Genomic DNA, 19,732 nt, shown 5'->3' with positions numbered 1-19,732 from the left:
TTTGACTGTGTCCTCATCCTCCCTCACCTCTGTTGGAATCTATGGATTTATTTATAAATTAGTCTGAGCATGCTGCTAGGAGTGCTGACAGATCTTACAAATCTTTAGCCTGGACTTTGATTTGTTTGGATGAATTTCTGAAAAGATGGTGTAAGGTTTTTTTCAGTTCAGCTCTTAAAGATCACCTTGAGACTGGCTCCAGTGATCTCCCAGGGAGGCAGGAAGATCCTCCAGCTCTCATTTCCCTTTATCTGTCTGTTTGGGGAGGATCTGCTCGCTTTTGAGGGCGTTTGTGGGTTTTTTTCTGTATGAGTACTGTGATACACCCCTTTTCTTCTAGGACCTGCTAATTGTGATTAATTCCAGTAGCTGCCACTTGAGGCAATGAAAGGGAGAGGGATCTTCTTCCTGGTGCCTGGAAGGGCTGCAGGACAGCTCCTGGTGAGAAGCCATCCCTTGGCAGGTGTCAAACAGGAGCTGTCCTACTCCAGGAAAGCTCACCTTCCTCAATGCTGTCTTTGATCAAAGAATGTCAGGCATCACTGCTGCTTTTCCATGTTTACATTTCTCTCATTCACATCTTGCACTGTTTTTCTGGCTCACTGGGTCTCTGGTGTCCCAAAGCTGAATTCCCACTGCTGTCAGTTCTCAGCACTGTTGTTGAAGTCTCCTTTTTTTTTGGATTCTTTTGTGTTGATGTTCCCACTACAGATCTGAATGATGAGTGGTGTGATTCAGAGGCAAAAATTGTAGCGCCTCGTGTGGTAAGAGTCCAAGTTCACCACTGTTAGAAGTTGTGCTCATCCATTAGTCATGGCTTTATTATGTCTTGGTTTCTCATTTTTGAGTTCTCCTGTCCCAAGCTCCTCGACATCCCAGTCTCAATAAGCAGTGCAGGCTCATAGACTGCTTAGACCCAGGTATTTCAAGCTTGTATATCCAGAATCTCCTTTTGTTCCATGAAAATAAGGGCTGAAGTTTCTCACCAGAGGTCAGATAGGAATGGTGTAATGATCTTTTGAAAACACTCCAAGTTCTGGGCTCTAGGAGTTGCACCTTACCCAGACTCCTTCTCTTGCCTGAAGGAATGAAGCAGTAAGTGGAAGTAATACAGCTTTTATTTACAGAGTAAGAGAGCAGAGCTTTATCAGACATATTTTATTTGCCTGGTGTGCCTTTCATCCCCAGAAGATCCCCCAGTGCCCGTGTGAGCTGCCCCATCCTGGCTGGGGTCACCCTCTCGTGCATGCAGCCCTGCAGAGCTGCAGGTGCAGGGCAGGATCTCCAAACCCAGGATTTGTCTGGTGTTTGCAGGTTCAGGGCAGGATCTCCAAACCCAGGGTTTCCCTGGTGTGTGTTTGCAGGTGCAGGGCAGGATCTCCAAACCCAGGATTTCCCTGGTGTTTGCAGGTGCAGGGCAGGATCTCCAAACCCAGGGTTTCCCTGGTGTGTGTTTGCAGGTGCAGGGCTCTGTGTGCTCTCACTGACCAGGGCTGATCTCCCAGACCTCAACCTTGGCTCTGGCTCTGGCTCCCTCGCAGCACCACGAGCTGCAGGAGCTCGTAGCAGTTTGTTTTGCCCTTGCTGCTGACTCTGCTGTCACTTTGCAGTGGCACAGAACCACAGCTGGGCTGGATTGAGCTGGCATTGCCCCTGGCAGCTGGCTCTGGGCTCGTTAAGCTTTTGCTCCTTGCAGACTTGTCCTGTAGGAAATGTTTTTTCATGTTCTGGTATCCCCTGTGGACTCTGGTTCTCTAGTGACTCAAACAGAGCAGTGGAGGTTGAGCAGAGAGCCAGATCCTTTCCAGCTGGGTCTCTGCTAGGTGGGTGGTGAGCAGGCTGCTCCAGGATGCCAATATCAATGACCTGGCTGGAGGAGAAGCTGTCTGAGCGATATGGCAGGGGCAGGCAGAGCTCCCTGCCTCAAGCTGCTGCTTGCTAACGACCTGGGATTGCTGTCATTGATGGACAGGGGCCCTCGTTAACTGCCAGGACAGCTCCTGGGCTCTCTGGCCCTGCTCTGGGTTGTTGTGCCTTGTTATGGGATGTGTGGACAGATCTGGGATGAGATGTGCTCCCGCTGATGGAGAGCACCCGGGTACCCCCAGGGTCCTGGCTGGCCAAGGGAAATACGGGCTGGATAGCAGGAAAAAGTGTTTTACAGAAAGGGTGGTAAAGTTCTGGAATGTTCTGCCTGGGGAGGTGGTGCAGTCCCCATCCCTGGGTGTGTTTAACCAAGCCTGGATGTGGCACTGGGGGCCAGGGCTCAGCTGAGCTGTTGGGGCTGGGTTGGACTGGATGATCTTTAGGGTCTCTTCCAACCCAGGGATTCAGGAATTCTGTGAATGCCAGGCTGCCATCCTCCATTTCAGGAGGGCTCATCTCCTGCTGCTCACCAGCAGCAGCTTTCTCCTGGTAGTGCCAGCAGGTGAAGGAGGGTCCTGGCCAGAGCTCCACTGCATTCCCACCCAGTTACTCCTTGGGCCTCGGGGTGGTGGGTGCCAGGAGAGGGTGGAAGCAGGGATCAGCAGCTGGGGCACCTGCTGTGGGATGGGGAGGGGAGGGAGGTGGGGAAGCTGAGGTGTGGGAGGAGGATCCTTGTGGAATGGCCACACAACTCCCTGTCCTGCCCCATCCACAGTTGCAGCCTGTGTGTATCACTGCACGTGCCCTGACCCTTTGCATGAATCCCAGCCGCAGGAATGTTCTCCTGGTGCCACTCACTGGAGCTGGGACTCATCCTGTTTGCCATGGAGAGAGGTGGATCCTTTCCATGCACAGGGATGTGCAGTGGTAGCCTGAAGTCACAACGGGATGACTTCATCCCAGCTGCTGCTCCCAGGTGATAAGGAGCAGCCCTGTCCCTGAAAACCAGCAGTTTGAAAGACCAGGAGCAGGGATTATGCTTCCCCTCCAGCAGGCAGGATGACAGGGTTTTTCTCACCTTGGATGTCAGAACCAGGAGCAGATTTTTGGCAGCCTCAGTCTCCTCCTGCCCCAGGGCTGCAGGCTCATCCCTCCCTCCCCAGGGTCTGGATCCCAGTGCACTGCAGGCAGGAGCTGGTGGGGATGTGCCAGACCCCCATCCTCATGTGAGAGCAGCCTGGCATGTGCTGCCTCAGGCCAGCCAAGGGGAGAAGGGAGCTGCCACAGGGTTGGGACTGCTGGCCTTGTGTAGTGAAGGTCCTAAACGAGTTCTTCCTCTTCCTCACCATTCTCTGTGTGTGTTAGCTCCGTGCTGGTGCCATCTTTCACTGCTGTCCTTCCTCCTCTGGGGCCTTGCAGGGAAGGAGAGGGGCAATCCTGCAGGTGACATTGCCCCTGCCTGCAGGGGAACAGGCTGCATCCTGTGGAAACCCAGCTCTTCCAAGGCAGGTGAGGGCTGTGGTGGCTCAGCAGCAGGGGAATAGCCAGGTGGAAGCATTTCTCTTCTAAAAAAACATCCTCGGTCTTTTTTTACCCTCCTCTGCCCAACCTTGCCAGTCCCATCTCCCTGAAGGGAGCCAAGAGCTGCTGACAGTGAGAGGAAGTCTCCATCTGAAGCCTATAATTATCCTGTCTGCCTTCCCAGAAAAGGCCAGTTGGGGAGCGAGCGTGCTCCTGTTCCCCGGGCCAGCCCTGCCTCCCCAATTACTGCCTAATGGACTTTTTATGATGATAAGACAACTGGGCTGGGGAGAAGTTATTGACGGGGAAATGGAATATAATTCACTCCCTCTTTGTTTGTTCTGTCAGAAAACCTTCATTTTAATTTTATTTGTGAGGCGCTGAGAAACAGCCCTCAGAAAGAAAAAGTGCAGAATCTGTCAGTAAAACCCTGGATTTCATGAGGTCCAGAGTGTCTGCAGGACCTCTCCAGGGGTGTCCCCAGTCCTGTGGAGTGTCTCCATAGACACTCCTCCCCAGTCCTTCTCCCTCACTTGTCCTGAAGGAAATGTGAATTCTGGAGCTTTCTCACTTGTCCTGAAGGGAAAAGGGGAATTCTGGAGCTGTGTTCCTGCAGCCCCCCCGCTCCCCAGTGCTCTGCTGAGGAGCACAGACCCATTCCCAACACAGCATCCTTGCTCCCCACTCTCCATCTGCCTCAAATTTGGCTGCTCTCTCCTGTTTTCATCTGCTCTGTGGTTTGTCTCCTCCATCTCATCTTCACTTCCTTGCTCTGGCTCTGAGCACCTCCCTCCTCTCCAGCCTGCTCCAGTTCTCTTCCCTTGGAAGGGCCCACGGGGAGCATCAGAGTCCAGCTCCTGCCCAGCACAGGTCAGCCCCAAGGATCCCACTCTGGGCCAATTTCCCTGCTGATGGCTTCTCATTCCCACTGGCTCTCCCACCCTTCCTGCCTCCTGCTCCCCATTCATCTCCCTGTCCCCTGGGCTGGCAGAGCTGCTCCCCTGGCTGCCCCCCTGCTCCAGGTCAGGGCAGGGGTCTCCATGGACAGGCAGACCCCAGCAGCAGCTCTGTGTGAAACTGGACCCTGCAGCGTGGCTGGAGCCCAGCCCCACCTTCCTGGGCAGCAGCTCACAGCACACCTGCCCAGGGCTGGGGCTGTGCAGCACCTTGGGCTCGTTCTCCAGCTGGGAGCCCACCAGCAGGGGTGGAAAAGGGAGGTGGTGTTCCACTAGACCAGAAACCAAAGAGAAGAGGGAGGAGGAAGAGGAGGAGAAGGGAGGGGGGGGTGTTTAATCCTGTGCATGGCAGTGGGAAGGCCATCAAATTTGCTCCAGGTTGCTCTGGAAGTTGGCAGGAGGTGAGAAATAACAGGGAGAGCTGTCTCATTCCAGGTGACATGGCTTGGTTATTGGGAAATTCCAGAAGAATTTCAATTTTTATCTTCTTCCCCCAAGAAGCACCTCTTGGGGAAGGTCTCCGAGCTCTCTCTGGTGAGGTTTTTGTGTTATTTTGTTTTCCTCTCTGTCTTCCCAGGCTGCAGCTGTGCTCGGTGCCACCTGGGGTGCTGAGTGTGGAGCAGGTCTGTTCCAGACCGTCCCTGCTCCGAGCTGCGTGAGGTGTCTGGACAGGACAGACAGACAGGTGTGAGAGACGAGGGCTGTCACCTCCCTGCCTCGTGTGGCAGCTGGGGGTGCAGCAAGGGCGAGCCCAAGGTCGGCCGGGTTTGCTCCAGAGCCAGAATCCCAATTATGGGAGCGCTCTGGAGCCTGGAACAGCCAAAAGCAAAATCACATCAGCCACCAGTGCCTTGTCTGCTGCCTCTGCTCTCAGAGGAGCTGCCTGTCTGTCTGTCTGTCTGTCTGTCTGTCTGTGTGTGCACAAAATGGGGAATCTCCTTCTGCTGAGGTCTCTGGGCGAGGATGGGAGCTGCCTCTGCCTCCCCTGCAGCACGGACCCTCTCCCTCTGGGCTCTCCCTGGGGATGTGGGGCTCAGGCTGGGCTGGGAGTGCTGAGCACCAGGAGGGCTGTGCAGGTGTGCAGGGCACTCAGCAGGCAGCAGGGACTGCCCTCCCTGCCGTGCCCGGCTGCAGCCTCGGCTCTGGGGCACCCTGGGGCACCCTGGGGCACCCTGGGGCCAGGGGAGAGCCTGGGGACAGCCTGGGGACAGCCTGGGGACAGCCTGGGGAGAGCCTGGGGCACCCTGGGGCCAGGGGACAGCCTGGGAACAGCCTGGGGAGAGCCTGGGGACAGCCTGGGGCACCCTAGGGCCAGGGGACAGCCTGGGGACAGCCTGGGGAGAGCCAGGTGACAGCCTGGGGACAGCCTGGGACAGCCTGGGACAGCCTGGGACAGCCTGGGGAGAGCCTGGGGACAGCCTGGGGAGAGCCTGGGGACAGCCTGGGGAGAGCCTGGGGACAGTCTGGGGACAGCCAGGGGACAGCCTGCTCCTTCCCCGTGGGTGCTGAGGGTCGGTCACTGCCCGGGGAGGAGCTGCAGCTCGGTGTGGGTCGGCAGGACGGGCGTGTGGGCTTCCAGAGAGCTGCCAGCAGGCTCCAAAAATGGGAAAAATCCCTCTGAAGTACGTGGTTTGTGCTGCCCTGCTTTGTCTCCGTGGATTGCTGCTGCTGTGGGCGAGGGGCCCTTTCAGGCAGGCTCCTGCTGCCGTGTGTGAGGCCAGCTGGAAAGCGAGTGGGTTTGCTTTGTTGGCAGCCCAGTGCCGAGGGGCTCTGCTGGGAGCAGGGGTGTGGGCACACAGGTGAGGATTGTCACCTGCAGCCAGCACCAGGGCTCTGCTGGGAGCAGGGGGTGTGGGGCACACAGGTGAGGATTGTCACCTGCAGCCAGCACCAGGGCTCTGCTGGGGGCTGGGGGCGAGGGCACAGAGCTGGAATGGGGGCCAGGGGGTGCAGAGGCACCAGACAGGGACAGCCTGGGGGACAGAGGGACAGTGGGGAAAGACACCCTGGTGGCTAGGGACATCCCCCAGCCTGTTCCTTGGCACCTGTGGGGCCAGGAGGAGAGTGGAAAGGGGACATGGCCCCATCTGTGTGGGAGCAGCCCCAAAGCTCAGGTGGAGCCCAGGAGGGAGCAGCAGCTCTGGGGTGCTGTACAGAAAGCTGCTCCTGTCCCGTGGTGTGTCAGGGAGCCTCAATTCCTGCTCAGGGAGCCCCAATTCCTGCTCAGGGAGCCCCAGTTCCTGCTCAGGGAGCCCCAATTCCTGCTCAGGGAGCCCCAATTCCTGCCCAGGGAGCCCCAGTTCCTGCTCAGGGAGCCCCAATTCCTGCCCAGGGAGCCTCAATTCCTGCTCAGGGAGCCCCAGTTCCTGCTCAGGGAGCCCCCATTCCTGCTCAGGGAGCCTCAGTTCCTGCTCAGGGAGCCCCAGTTCCTGCTCAGGGAGCCCCCATTCCTGCTCAGGGAGCCTCAGTTCCTGCTCAGGGAGCCCCAGTTCCTGCTCAGGGAGCCCCCATTCCTGCTCAGGGAGCCTCAGTTCCTGCTCAGGGAGCCCCAGTTCCTGCTCAGGGAGCCCCCATTCCTGCTCAGGGAGCCCCCATTCCTGCCCAGGCTCCCTCCATAACCCCCAGGTGCCACAGGAGAGCCGCCAGCTCTGTCCAGGCGTGGGCAGGGCAGGGCAGGGACGTGGTGCCCATCCAGAACTGGCTCTTTCTTCTTCTCCCCCTGCTGCCATCAGCTGTCAGCTCAGATATGTGAAGCTCATTTGTTCTCCTGCCTCTCTCCCACCCCTCAAAGCACCCCTGGGTTCCCCATGCCTCTCCCTGTCTCTGGGTTTTGATGTTCCAGACAGGCATATGGTGGCCGGGCTGTCTCCCTGGCTGCTCGTCCATCACCGCCCATCCGGCGTGGCAGCCCTTCCTGAGGGGCTCTGGCTGCAAAGGCTGAGCTGTCCCTCCTTCTCCCACTCCCACATCCCTCCAGCCTCCCTGCTGCAGAGCTCTCAGCCTGGTGTGTCATCCTTACAGGGACATGTTGGCTGCTTTTTACATGACTGTGTTCAAACAACTTTTCCTGCTCTGGTGTCACATGGAGGAGGGAAGGAGGACGGGGGAGAGGAGGCAGCAGCATCTTCATGTTTGGTGAGGAACTGCCTGGGTGTGCAGCCCTCCCCCGTGGGCTGGGGGAGGAGGAGGAGACCCCCACCCTTCTCAGCTGAACCCCAAAATCCTGTGGAGCCCAGGGCACAGGAGCCAGGAGGGATCCCTCTCTCTCTATCCATAGGAACCAGGAGGGATCCCTCTCTATCCACAGGAGCCAGGAGGGATCCCTCTCTCCCTGTCCACGTGAACCAGGAGGGATCCCTCTCTCTCTCTCTGTCCCAGGGCACAGGAGCCAGGAGGGATCCCTCTCTCTCCCTGTCCCCAGGAGCCAGGAGGGATCTCTCTCTCTATCCACAGGAACCAGGAGGGATCCCTCTCTCCCTGTCCCCATGAACCAGGAGGGATCCCTCTATCCATAGGAACCAGGAGGGATCCCTCTCTCTATCCATAGGAACCAGGAGGGATCCCTCTCTCTATCCATAGGAACCAGGAGGGATCCCTCTCTCTCTCCCTGTCCCCATGAACCAGGAGGGATCCCTCTCTCTATCCATAGGAACCAGGAGGGATCCCTCTCTCTCTATATATCCACAAGAACCAGGAGGGATCCCTCTCTCTCTCCCTGTCCCCAGGAACCAGGAGGGATCCCTCTCTCTCTATCCATAGGAGCCAGGAGGGATCCCTCTCTCTCTATATATCCACAAGAACCAGGAGGGATCCCTCTCTCTGTCCCTGTCCCCAGGAGCCAGGAGGGATCCCTCTCTCCCTGTCCCCATGAACCAGGAGGGATCCCTCTCTCCCTGTCCCCATGAACCAGGAGGGATCCCTCTCTCTCTCCCTGTCCCCATGAACCAGGAGGGATCCCTCTCTCCTTGTCTCAGGGCATAGGAACCAGGAGGGATCCCTCTCTCTCTCCCTGTCCCCATGAACCAGGAGGGAGGGATCCCTCTCTCCCTGTCCATGTGAACCAGGAGGGATCCCTCTCTGCCTGTCCCCATGAACCAAGAGGGAGGGATCCCTCTCTGCCTGTCCCCACAGCCCGTGGCAGCTCTCCAGCCTGTGCTGGTTGTTTTTGGGGAGTGTGTGGGCAGGGGCAGGAGGGAGAGCTGGGCTTTGGCTCGATGGCTCTGTGCTGAGCTGTGGAGCAGGATCACAGGTACACAGCAGCCACCGCTCCTTTCAGCCTCCCCCCTGGAGGCCCAGACCCTGCAGGAAGCCTCTTGTAGTAGGAAAATTCTTTTAAGCTCCAGATTTTTCCATTCCTATTTTGACACTGCACGGAAAGTGGGTTTTTCTACTCTGCAAGGAGAGAAAGGGGGAAAAATTATCTCTGTGACTGCTGGACTGATGGAACTCAGCCTCAGCCTTTCCAAACCTGGCTTGTTCTCAGCTAGCCGTGTGGGAAGGTTGGGGAAGTGATATAAAATCCCCTGGACTGTCAGTGTGTTGTCTGGAAAATGTATTTCCTTGAGTTTCATTTATTTATTGAAGGCCGTGGTCCTGCAGTCTTGGCAGAGGAGGGCAAACCCCTCTGAGGGGGTTCCAGTGGGGTCCCTGGGGTGCAGGGGGGGAGAGCACGAGGAGGGAGGAACCAAACCTGCAGCTCAGAGGCTTGGGCAATTTTCAAATCAACAGTTTATCTCTGATTCTCACCCGTTTTCCCAGTGAGTAGCAAAGTCTGGTGGCTCAGGTGGGGATTTTGGCTTGGCTGGGAGCTGCAGGGGCTCAGGAGAAGCCCCATGCCCACCCCCAGTCACCCCAGCTGAGGCAGCACAGGACCCCCTGAGGATGCTGAGCCCCAAATTCAGGGTTTTTGGAGCACCACCCCGTTCTGGGACGGAAATAGAACCTTGTTTTTCTCCTCGTCTCAGCTCTCATCATGCAGCCTGCGCCCATTTAAATGTATACGTGACATTAAGGTTTATTAGGGGCTTTTATTTTAGGAAATGAACTTGCATCAATAAAGCGTTCTTAAAAGCCCTGGATGTTTTTAGCTGTACCTTCAGAATTGACTTCTGCAAACCCTTCAGCTATCGAGCGGAGCTGAGGGCAGGAAGGAAGTCAGGGCAGAGCGAGCATTTATAGCTTAGCCTGGAGCAAAGTTTGGGTTTTACCTTTCTCAGATGGAAGACAGATCCCCCAGTGCAGTTCCTCCAGCGGGACTCGCCTGATAACCTTTAGCTGTAACATTGCAAAGAAGGCTCTGACCTCTAAATATAGATTTGGATATTTATAAATGCAGTGCTTTGTACACACAGCATTCGGGGGGACGTAAACAGCTCCAGCAAATTGTATTTACCTCCAGCATGGAAACAAATGCTTGATTGCATCACATGAGCTTGCTCAGTGCCTTTTATTTATATACTGCTGGCCACGGCAGGCAGGGAAGGGGAGAAGGCTTCCTTTGGTGTTTTGACCCCTAAAGGACCCTGGAGACTTCTCCCCAGCTCCCCTTGGTGAGCCCTGGGGGAGGCTGTTTCCATCTCATTTTATAGCCCCCGAGTATGAGCAGATAAATACACACATTCCAGAGTCACATGCTCTGCTTTTCTCAAGAAAACAGACGGCAGCTTTATGATCTGAGTGATTTTATTTGAAGACAGCTGTGGCCTTGTGATTTAAATATTTCAATAAATTTTAAACTAACTAGATGAGAGGAAACCGTTCAAGGCAAACAGGTTAGAGCAGGGAAGGAGGGCTCCCAGAGGGTGGGGGCAGCGTGGGCTCTGCACAAATGGCCTTGGCTTTCTCTGGTGAGCAGCCCCTGAGAGCTGAGAGCCCGTGCCAGGCTCTGCAGAGATGCTCTGAGGGCAGGGGGATGCTGGTGGGAGCAGGGAGGGGCTGAGGGACAGGGCTCAGGTGCTGTTCTCTGGGGCTGGGCAGAGGGTGCTGGGGGTGCTGAGGCACTGCTGCCCTGCTCCTGGCTCTGGGGAGGCTGCAGGAGGCTGTGGCTCCCTCCTGGAGCAGCAGGAATTCCAGGGGAGCCTTTCCTGGGAGCCTGGTGCTGGGCAGGGGAAGGGGAGCTGCAGGGCTGGGCTCTGCTCCTGGCTGTGCCAGCTGAGCTGACCCCGTGGGTCTGACTGGTCCCATCAGACTGTAAAGGGACCGTGGGGGCCATGGGAAGGACTTGCAGGTGAAAGCAGAGGTGCCACAGCCCAGGGCATTTCACACCCTAAAGCTGCTGGCATCCCCCTCTCTGACACCCCTGTGCTCAGGGTCTCCGTGTGCCAGCCCCTGCCCCATCTGTTCCACGTCCTCCTCCCACCTTCTCCCCTTCCCTGGCTGTTTCCTGTAGGTCTCCCCTGGTCCTGGTGGTTTGGCCATCTCCAAGGAGCTGGGAAGTGCAGTTCACTGTTTCCAGGTGTTGTTTTCAGCTCTACCAGCTTCTGGTGATGCTCATTAGATGGCTTTTGCAAGGGTAATTTCCCCTGTACAAAACAATTTAAAAGTCCACTTTTCAGGAGTAAAAGAGGTTTTGCAGCATTGAAGTCTCTTTGTAGGATCAGGCCCTTAATCATTTTCTGCTGGAGCTGCTTCATGTGTGGAGTGGAGGTAAAGGCTGCTCTGAAAAAGGCCAAGAGGTTTAATTTCAGCTGGGATCATTAAGAACAGCAGCACCAACACTACTGTTAATTACAACCCGTGTTTATTAGAGTTTGTCTTTGTGGCTGCCACTGATGGTGTCTCCTTTTTGTCCCCAAGGTCCCCCTGTGTTCATTAAAAAGCCTGTGGACCAAATTGGTGTGTCAGGAGGGGTGGCCTCCTTCGTGTGCCAAGCCACTGGAGACCCCAAGCCGAGGGTCACCTGGAACAAGAAAGGGAAGAAGGTGAACTCTCAGAGGTTTGAGGTAAGAGATGTCCTTGGATCTGGTGTCTCTGGGAAGAGAGGCTGACACAGAGCAGCCCCTGCTCCTCTCTGGCCACCCTCAGACCTGATAATAAAGGGAAATTTGGGAGGGGAGGAGTTTTAACAGCAGGAGGAGAGAAATGCAAGCTCTTGGCCATGTCAACAGCTGGGTTTGTTCCAAAGCCAGAGAGAACTTGGCTCAATTGTGTCATTGAAGATTTGTATTTTGTTTTGTTTGGTTTTTCCCCTTCCTGGGATATAATATAACTTCCTGCTTTCCTGAGAAACCCCAACTAAGCTGGTGGTACTCTGTAAATGTACCTTTCATACCCATCTGTGGCCCAGCATTTTAATCCTGGGACAGTCTGGAGTAAACACTGCAGTTGTTGGCAACCAGAGCCAAGCAATTGGCATTGTTTAGATAGAAATGAGAGCAGAGGAGCAAGGACTGGGAGGTCATGCTGTGGAATTTGCTGTGGGACTCAGCCCTGCCAGGCAGCTGTGTGCTCAGAGGAGCTTTGTGGTGTCAGCTGCCCCTGCAGATGGAGGAGCAAGGGGGGGTCCATTTTTATTTGGTTTTCCTTTGGTCTGTTTTGTCCCCCTTCACCCCAGTTGTGCTCTGAACACCCCCACACCCCATCACCAGGTTCCTTCAGAGCTTTGAGATGCACCCTGGGGTTTGGTGGGTCACTGGTCACTGGCAGGGTTTGGCTGTGACAGCTCTGTCACCCGGAGCTGGGGGGAGAGCCAGGCTGGGCGTGGGGGCTGAGGGGCTGCTGAGGCTGTGCAGAGCGTGGGGTGTCCCCCAGAGGCACCCCAGGACACTGATGGTGTGTGTGGGGTGTCAGCAGTACCCCAGGGCAGTGATGGTGTCTGGGGGGGTGTCAGCAGTACCCCAGGACACTGATGGTGTGTGTGGGGTGTCAGCAGTACCCCAGGGCAGTGATGGTGGGTGTGGGGTGTCTCTCAGCACCCCAGGACACCGATGGTGGGTGTGGGGTGTCAGCAGCACCCCAGGACACTGATGGTGTGTGTGGGGTGTGGGGTGTCAGCAGTACCCCAGGACACTGATGGTGTGTATGGGGTGTCAGCTGTACCCCAGGACACTGATGGTGTGTGTGGGGTGTCCCTCAGAGGCACCCCAGGACACTGATGGTGGGTGTGGGGTGTCAGCAGTACCCCAGGGCAGTGATGGTGGGTGTGGGGTCCCTCAGCAGTACCCCAGGACACCGATTGTGTGTGTGGGGTGTGGGGTGTCAGCAGGGCACTGATGGTGTGTGGGGTGTCAGCTGTACCCCAGGACACTGATGGTGTGTGTGGGGTGTCTCTCAGCACCCCAGGGCACTGATGGTGGGTGTGGGGTGTCTCTCAGCACCCCAGGACACTGATGGTGTGTGGGGTCCCTCAGCACCCCAGGACACTGATGGTGGGTGTGGGGTGTCAGCAGCACCCCAGGACACTGATGGTGGGTGTGGGGTGTCCCTCAGCACCCCAGGGCACTGATGGTGTGTGTGGGATGTCTCTCAGTACCCCAGGACACCGATGGTGGGTGTGGGGTCCCTCAGCACCCCAGGACACTGATGGTGTGGGTGTGGGGTGTCTCTCAGCACCCCAGGGCACTGACAGGGTGTGTCTCTGTCCCCAGACCATTGAGTTTGACGAGAGTGCAGGAGCTGTGCTGCGGATCCAGCCCCTGCGGACCCCGCGGGACGAGAACATTTACGAGTGCGTCGCTCAGAACCCGCATGGGGAGGTCACTGTCCACGCCAAGCTCACCGTGCTCCGAGGTAAGGACCTGCCCCAGCTGCTGGGAGGGCTCTCAGAAACCCACAGAATCCTCCTGGGCTTGGCTGGGCTCGCTCTGACCATCAGGTCTGTTTGCTGCTCTGACCCCAGAGAGCCCTGGAGGTGCTGTGTAAGAAGCAGAGCTAAAGCTCACTTCAGGAGGTTTGACTGATGGTGTGCTGGTTCCTTCCAACCTGAGTTATCTCATGATCTTCCTCCCCTCCAAAACCTCCTTCCCAGCTTCAGGAGCAGCGCCAGGAGCTCCCCATTATTCACACAGAAATGCAGCTCCAGGGAAACCCTCACTGAGGAGTCACTGAATGGGCTGGGCTCAAGGTCACTGTGGATCTGCATGGCCTTTCACACATTTGGTAGCAGGACAAACGTTCTTCCTTGTGCAGGATGACTATTGTGGCTTTCTGGGCTTCTCCCCTCTTCCCAGAGCTCCTTGGCTCTGTGCACTCTCCAAGGAAACAATTCCATTCTCCATTTTGTTCTGGTTCTTTTTCCCACTTGTCCCTGTTACAGAGGATGTTTACATGGATGCCTCCCTCGTGTCATCTGTTTGAAATATGCTCCCTGAACTGGGTGTGGGGGAGGGAACAACATGCTGTTGCTCTGGATGCCTCTGGATGTTTGCTGCTATTGCCCTGGAGATCCCCAGAATCACTGTGGGGAGTGCTGGCCACTAAGCCTGACCCGTCTGAGGTGTGGAGCACCCACCAGTGACGTTCTCTGCTCACACCACAGGGCAGTGCAGGTGATCCTGGTGGGAATGGGGTGCTGGATAACTGCCTGAGAGCTCCCAAGGGGAATTTAGCTCGGCTGTGGATGAAGCCAGGGGTGTTTGAGTAGCAGCAGCAGTAAAAGCCCTTCTCTCTGCAGTGAACAAGACTAACAACAATGCCAGGAGCTCCAGGCAGGAGCCCCACAGGGCCAAGGGGTAGCTCTGCCTATGGGCCACTCAGCAATTCCAGTGTTCCCCCCAGGAGCAGCTCAAATCCTTTTGGATATTTAAGTTTGAACAGGCAGTGAGCACATCCTTCATAGTGCAGAACTGGTGTGTGACTCCCAGAGTGCTGCAAGGAATCCACACCAGACACGAGGGGCACAAGGCAAAGCCCCCAGCCTCCCTTTTCAGCTGGGAATATCCCTGCCTGGGCTCTGTGCTGTCAGGATTTTGGCTGCCTGGGAGCGTGGGGGCCGTGGTCCAGTCATGCCTGACAGATTTGTGTAGGTGCCTTAGATGTGTGTGCAGCTCTGTGCCTGGCATGGCATTTAACCTTCTGTTGGAGGGAGGTGGTGGGATGGAGCTGTCAGGAGCTTGGAACGGTGCAGTGTGACAGGAGTGTGTCTAACTGTGGATATCCCAGAGGGTGGGAGCCTCATTCTTCACACTTATTCCCATGGATTCCTCTGGAGCTGTGACAGCCTGGGAGAAGGGCCCTTGCAGTGATACTCAGAGATTGCACCCCTGAATTCAGCCCCAAGCAGTGGCAGGGGAAGGTTCTGTCCTTGCAGTCATATTCAGAACTTGCACCCCCTGAATTGAGCCCCAAGCAGTGGCAGGGGAAGGTTCTGCCCCTGCAGTCATATTCAGAGTTTGTACCCCTGAATTGAGCCCCAAGCAGTGGCAGGGGAAGGTTCTGTCCTTGCAGTCATATTCAGAGTTTGCACCCCCTGAATTGAGCCCCAAGCAGTGGCAGGGGAAGGTTCTATCCTTGCAGTGATATTTAGAACTTGCACCCCCTGAATTCAGCCCCAAGCAGTGGCAGGGGAAGGTTCTGCCCCTGCAGTCATATTCAGAGTTTGTACCCCTGAATTGAGCCCCAAGCAGTGGCAGGGGAAGGTTCTGCCCCTGCAGTGATATTTAGAATTTTCACCCCCTGAATTCAGCCCCAAGCAGTGGCAGGGGAAGGCTCTGCCCTTGCAGTGATATTTAGAACTTGCACCCCTGAATTGAGCCCCAAGCAGTGGCAGGGGAAGGTTCTGCCCCTGCTGCCTTCAGGGGTTTTAATGCCCTGCCCACTGCAGTGAGCTGCAGGGTGTGGGATCATTGCCCCTCTGAATCATCAGGGTTGGGAAGACCTCCAAGGTCACCAAGCCCAACCTTTGCCCCATCCCCACCCTGTCCCCACCCAGAGCACTCAGGGCCGTGTCCCGTTGTTCCTTGGGCAGGGCTGGGGATCCCAAACCTCCCTGGGCAGCCCCTGCCAGGGCCTGAGCAGCCCTTCCACAGGGACATTCCTGCTGTGTCCACCCTGAGCCCTTCCCTGCTCCTCTCTCTGGCTGCCTGGCAGCAGAGCCCCATCCCAGCTGGCACAGCCTCCTGCCAGGGAGCTGTGGAGATGAACCAGGGCTGAGCTGAGCTCAGGGACCGTCCTGAGGGACCTGTCTGTGTAGGTGTCCTCGTGCAGCTCTTCCTTCTGGGCTCAGCACCATCCCCATCAGCCAGAGACAGCGACAGCTCAGGGGCTGCCTCTGCCCACTGCTGACTAATCCCACCCTGTGCTGGGCCCACCAGGGCACTCTGACTGTGGCTCTGCTCTCAGGGACCTGCTGTGGCTCTGCTGGAGCACTGGGGTACCTGCTCATGGGACTGGGGGAGCAGGGGTTACCTGCAGGGTGGCCAGGGCGATGCTGAGGAGCATCAGGGAAGCAGATGTTGTAGCATATCCCCCCTTCTCTCTCAGCTGGAGTAGCTCCATCCTCCAGCACTGCTCAGCTCTCACACAGCAGAGTTTGTCTCCTCTTTATCTGTGCTTTCCAGCGCTGGGAAAGGGAAAAGCAGCGAGCCAAAGGCACTGATCTGCACAATGACAAAGTGAGCATGCTGGCATCCACTCCTCTCCTGTTCCTCCCCTCTTCTGCACTCACCCACTCTCCTGTTTGTCTTTTCTCTCCCTGCTCAGCCTCCTCCTCCCTGTCTCTGCTCTCACTGGCAGGGATGATGCTGAGCAGAGGGAGGGGGCTGCTCCACAGCCTGCAGATGGATGGAGCTGTCATTTGCAGAACCTGCTACCTTGGCACACTCTGGAGGGTGCAGACCTGGGCCCAGCTGCTGCTCTAGGGCAGCTGTGCAGCCTGGGGGTACCTTCCTGCACCAGCACTGCAGCATTTCCCCAGCACCAGTGCAGTCTCCTAACAGTAAATCACACAGAAAATATTTCCTCTTTTCAGAAGAGAAAACAATGCATTCTTCCCTACTAGACGTAGGTGCTGAAGGGATTGAGCATGAGCCCCTCTTGCTTCTGCTCATGATTGCTCCTGGATCAGACCCTGGTAGGAACCCACATGCCTTCACTTGAGAGCAGGAAAGTGCAGGAGAGGAAACCTTGGGGAGCTCCTGAGCAGCAGAGCTGTGATGGACCCTGTTCAACTCACACAGTCCCTTCCCACCAGCTCTGCTGGCTCGCTTCTCCTTCCTGCTCTGCTCCTCCAGGGATCCCAGTTTGGGAGGGCTCTGGAGACTGGCTGCTCTTCCCACAGCTGGCTGGAGAGACTGCCTGCAAAGCTGACTCCTGCAGGGCTCAGAGAAAAGGAGAGAAAGTGGATTTGGGAAGCATTTGCCAGTTGTTTTTGACTCCAGCTGCTGCTGTTTTTTGTTGTAACTCAGGCAGGAAGGAAGGTCATTGGCACAGGCACACCAGCCCCAGGTGGGGGAGATTCTGTAAGCTGCCCACTGCCAAGAAGGATATTTATATTTATATTTATATTTATATTTATATTTATATTTATATTTATATTTATATTTATATTTATATTTATATTTATATTTATATTTATATTTATATTTATATATGTATTTTTTATATCTGTATCTGCATCTCTTGGGATAGATACAGACTGAGAGGCTGTGGGCTCCCCATCCATCCCTGGAGGTGCCCCAGGCCAGGCTGGACAGGGCCTGGAGCACCCTGGGACAGTGGGCAGGTGTCACTGCCATGGCAGGGTGGCACTGGGTGGGCTCTGAGGTCCCTTCTGTCCCAAACCAGCCTGGGATTCCATCTGTGTCCACATTTATATCTCTATCATCTCTGTCTGTGTTATGATGATTATTATTGCTTCCTGTATGCAGAAGCCAGTGATGAGTGCAGCTCAGTGAAAGGGAGCAGGGTTTGGTGTGCCCTGGCCCCCCCTGCACCCTGGCAGTGCTGGCTGTTCTGGGAGTGCTGCAGGGGGAGAAGGGGCTGGGGGACACTCGGGGCTCAGGGCTCCCTCCTGCACTGCCACTGGGGCTGCTGTGGACAGACTTTCTCAGCTTCTCGTGTTTCCCTCTTGGTTTCCTTTCATGAAGTATTCAGACATTTCTTTAACAATTCCAGCCTGAAATCTCCCTCGCACATTTCCTCCTCCAAGAGCACATCTGGTGTGGGAATGTGTAAAGTTCTAGCAAGATCCCTGTGGTTTGTTGGGGGTTTTTTGTAATTGTTGGCTTTGAATCACAAAAGGTAAACAAGAAGCAGCTCTGGATGCTCAGCAGAGAGTCCCACGGGAAAGGGAAGCTGCCCCCTCCAAAATGTTACCTTGCCATTTGGAAGATTCCTGGCAGTCTTTCTTCAAACTTGACTTGTTTTGCTTTTCTTGTAGTGACCTGAAAATTGGGTGACATTGACAGCAGATTAATTCTGTAGCTCCTGAATAACATCAAAGTGATTTTAACTGAGATGCCTGTAGAAGGAGGGTACCTGAGGACACGTTTGTGGAGGGAGCACAGGCACTGCCTGCGCTGGTTTGGGGTGCAGCACACATACCCAAGGGTGCCTTTATTGCCTGTGAGCCCACAAATTTTAATAGCATTGTGAGGCTATTACTGCTTTCACAGTGCAACTTTCAGCTCCAAAGAAATGGAATCAACAGACAGAGCACATTACTGAGACTCCTCCCTGCATCAGAATTGTCTTTGGCTGGGCAGTAACAGAGCGCTGAGACACAGGTACAGGTACAGACACATGGGTGGAAATAACTTGTTGATGTAATTTCACAAGGCACATAGTGCCAGGATACCTGGGGACAGGGAGCTCTAGTGCTCATAAACATAATGAAAGGAGCAGGGACAGGTTCAAGAGTGCTGGATTTTGATTTTGATCCAAATTAAAACTCGTGTTGCTCAAGCTGCTCCATCTCTTATTCCTGCTTCTTCCTCCCTGAATGAGGACAGTCAACTGTAGAGCCCAGCCAGCATCCACATCTCCGGAGGAGAGTGAAAAATCCCTCCTCCTCTTCCCTTCAGAGCATCCTCATGGCTTTCTGCACCGGCTCCGTGCACGTCTGCTCACGCTCACACCCTCCTCCTCTAAATTATTAAACAGCTGTGTACACCCTGCGGGGAAAAGAGCACAGCAACACCCTCTTCATCCTCCTTAATCATCCTCATTTCCAGCACAGCTAATGAGCTGCAGGCAGAGTGACAGGGGGCCAGAGCAGCCCTGTCCCACTGGGGCTGTGTGTGCAGCCTGGGCTGGGTGCTGGCTCCAGGCTCAGGACGTGTCCCCGGGTGGGATTGGTGGTAAATGACAGCTGAAGGGCTCCTCTCCCTTCCCCTGCCTCTCTGCATCCCTCCTCCCTGTTCTTCCTCAGCCTCCTGTGCTCAGGGGGGCTCTGAGGTGTTTCACCAGCTCGGGTGGGTGGGGGGCTGTGGGAGCAGGGTGTGGGGCAGGGATGAGCAAGGTGTGGGGCTGCTCCTTCCCATGGCAGCTGCAGCTCAGGAAAGCTCTGCCTGCAGCAGCAGCAGCAGCTGCCCAGATGTGCCCTTGAAGCATCTCCAGCTTGTGCCTGCTTCTTTTGTTCCTGCAGTTGCCTGAGCTGCCTTCAGGAGGAGAATTCACAACCAGAACCGTTCCTTGTTTATTCAGGGACAGCTCTGGGGGCGTTGGGATGGGTGGGGAGGGTGGCAGGGCACGTGTGTGCGTGTCCTGTGGGACTGCAATGGGGCTGTAGCTGCGCTGTGACAGGGAACCCGGCTGGTAGGGGATGGAGAGGAAGGAAATCTGAGCCCTTGAATGGGAGCAGCCTCTGATGTTCAGAGATGCTTCCCCTGCTCATCTGATCCTCGAATCTGATCACGCCTCCAGTCGCAGTTGTTTTAATTAAACTCAGAGGAATTCTGCACATTGTGCTGCAAGATGAACGTTTTTGTTTAATTAGAAGCGCTCGGTGTTGGTGGTTGTAGAGGCCTCCCCCAGCACACACACACCCCACCAGGGCTGCTCCCTCTGTGCCCAGCTGGCTCCTGGCAGGAAGGGGCAGGGGCTGCAGGCAGGTGGAGCAGCATCACCAGGGAGCAGGAGGGAGGCAGGAGGCAGGCAGGGAAAAGCAGGGAGAAGCAGGAAAAGCAGGGATCAATAGTGATGTCATCTGCAGCCAATGCGGCTCTGGCTGCTCACCCTCCCACGGCTGCTGGGGAGAGCAGGGAGGGAGGCAGGGCCATCACAGCCTGCCTGAGAGCTGTGTGCAGGCACAGCATCCCCAGAGCCCCTGTGCTGGCCTGGCAGCACTGCTGGGGGCTGGGGGCCGCAGGAACGCTCGGTTTGGGGGTCCTGCAGTGCCCCAGCCCAGCCCAGGGAGCTCAGGGGGCTGGCTCAGTCCCTGCTTAGAGATGTGTGTGAACAGCCCCAATTTACAATACAAAGTTTTGGTTTAGAGGCGCTTCAGATGCACCAAA

At 56.0% G+C, this 19,732-nt stretch overlaps 1 protein-coding gene across 1 annotated transcript in view; it reads left to right on the top strand.

The window, feature by feature from the left end:
* The window catches only part of PTPRS (protein tyrosine phosphatase receptor type S), a 127,538-nt gene that overhangs the window by 39,669 nt on the left and 68,137 nt on the right, over positions 1 to 19,732 (top strand). Inside the window, exons 3-4 of the mRNA XM_084220927.1 lie at positions 11,139 to 11,284; positions 12,929 to 13,070. Of these exons, the coding sequence (XP_084077053.1) occupies positions 11,139 to 11,284; positions 12,929 to 13,070 (288 nt within the window). The remainder of the gene's footprint in view (positions 1 to 11,138; positions 11,285 to 12,928; positions 13,071 to 19,732) is intronic.

The sequence above is a fragment of the Fringilla coelebs genome (assembly GCF_963513975.1).
Source record: "Fringilla coelebs genome assembly, chromosome: 24".
Taxonomy (NCBI): domain Eukaryota; kingdom Metazoa; phylum Chordata; class Aves; order Passeriformes; family Fringillidae; genus Fringilla; species Fringilla coelebs.
This window is presented reverse-complemented; position numbering and strand designations above follow the sequence as displayed.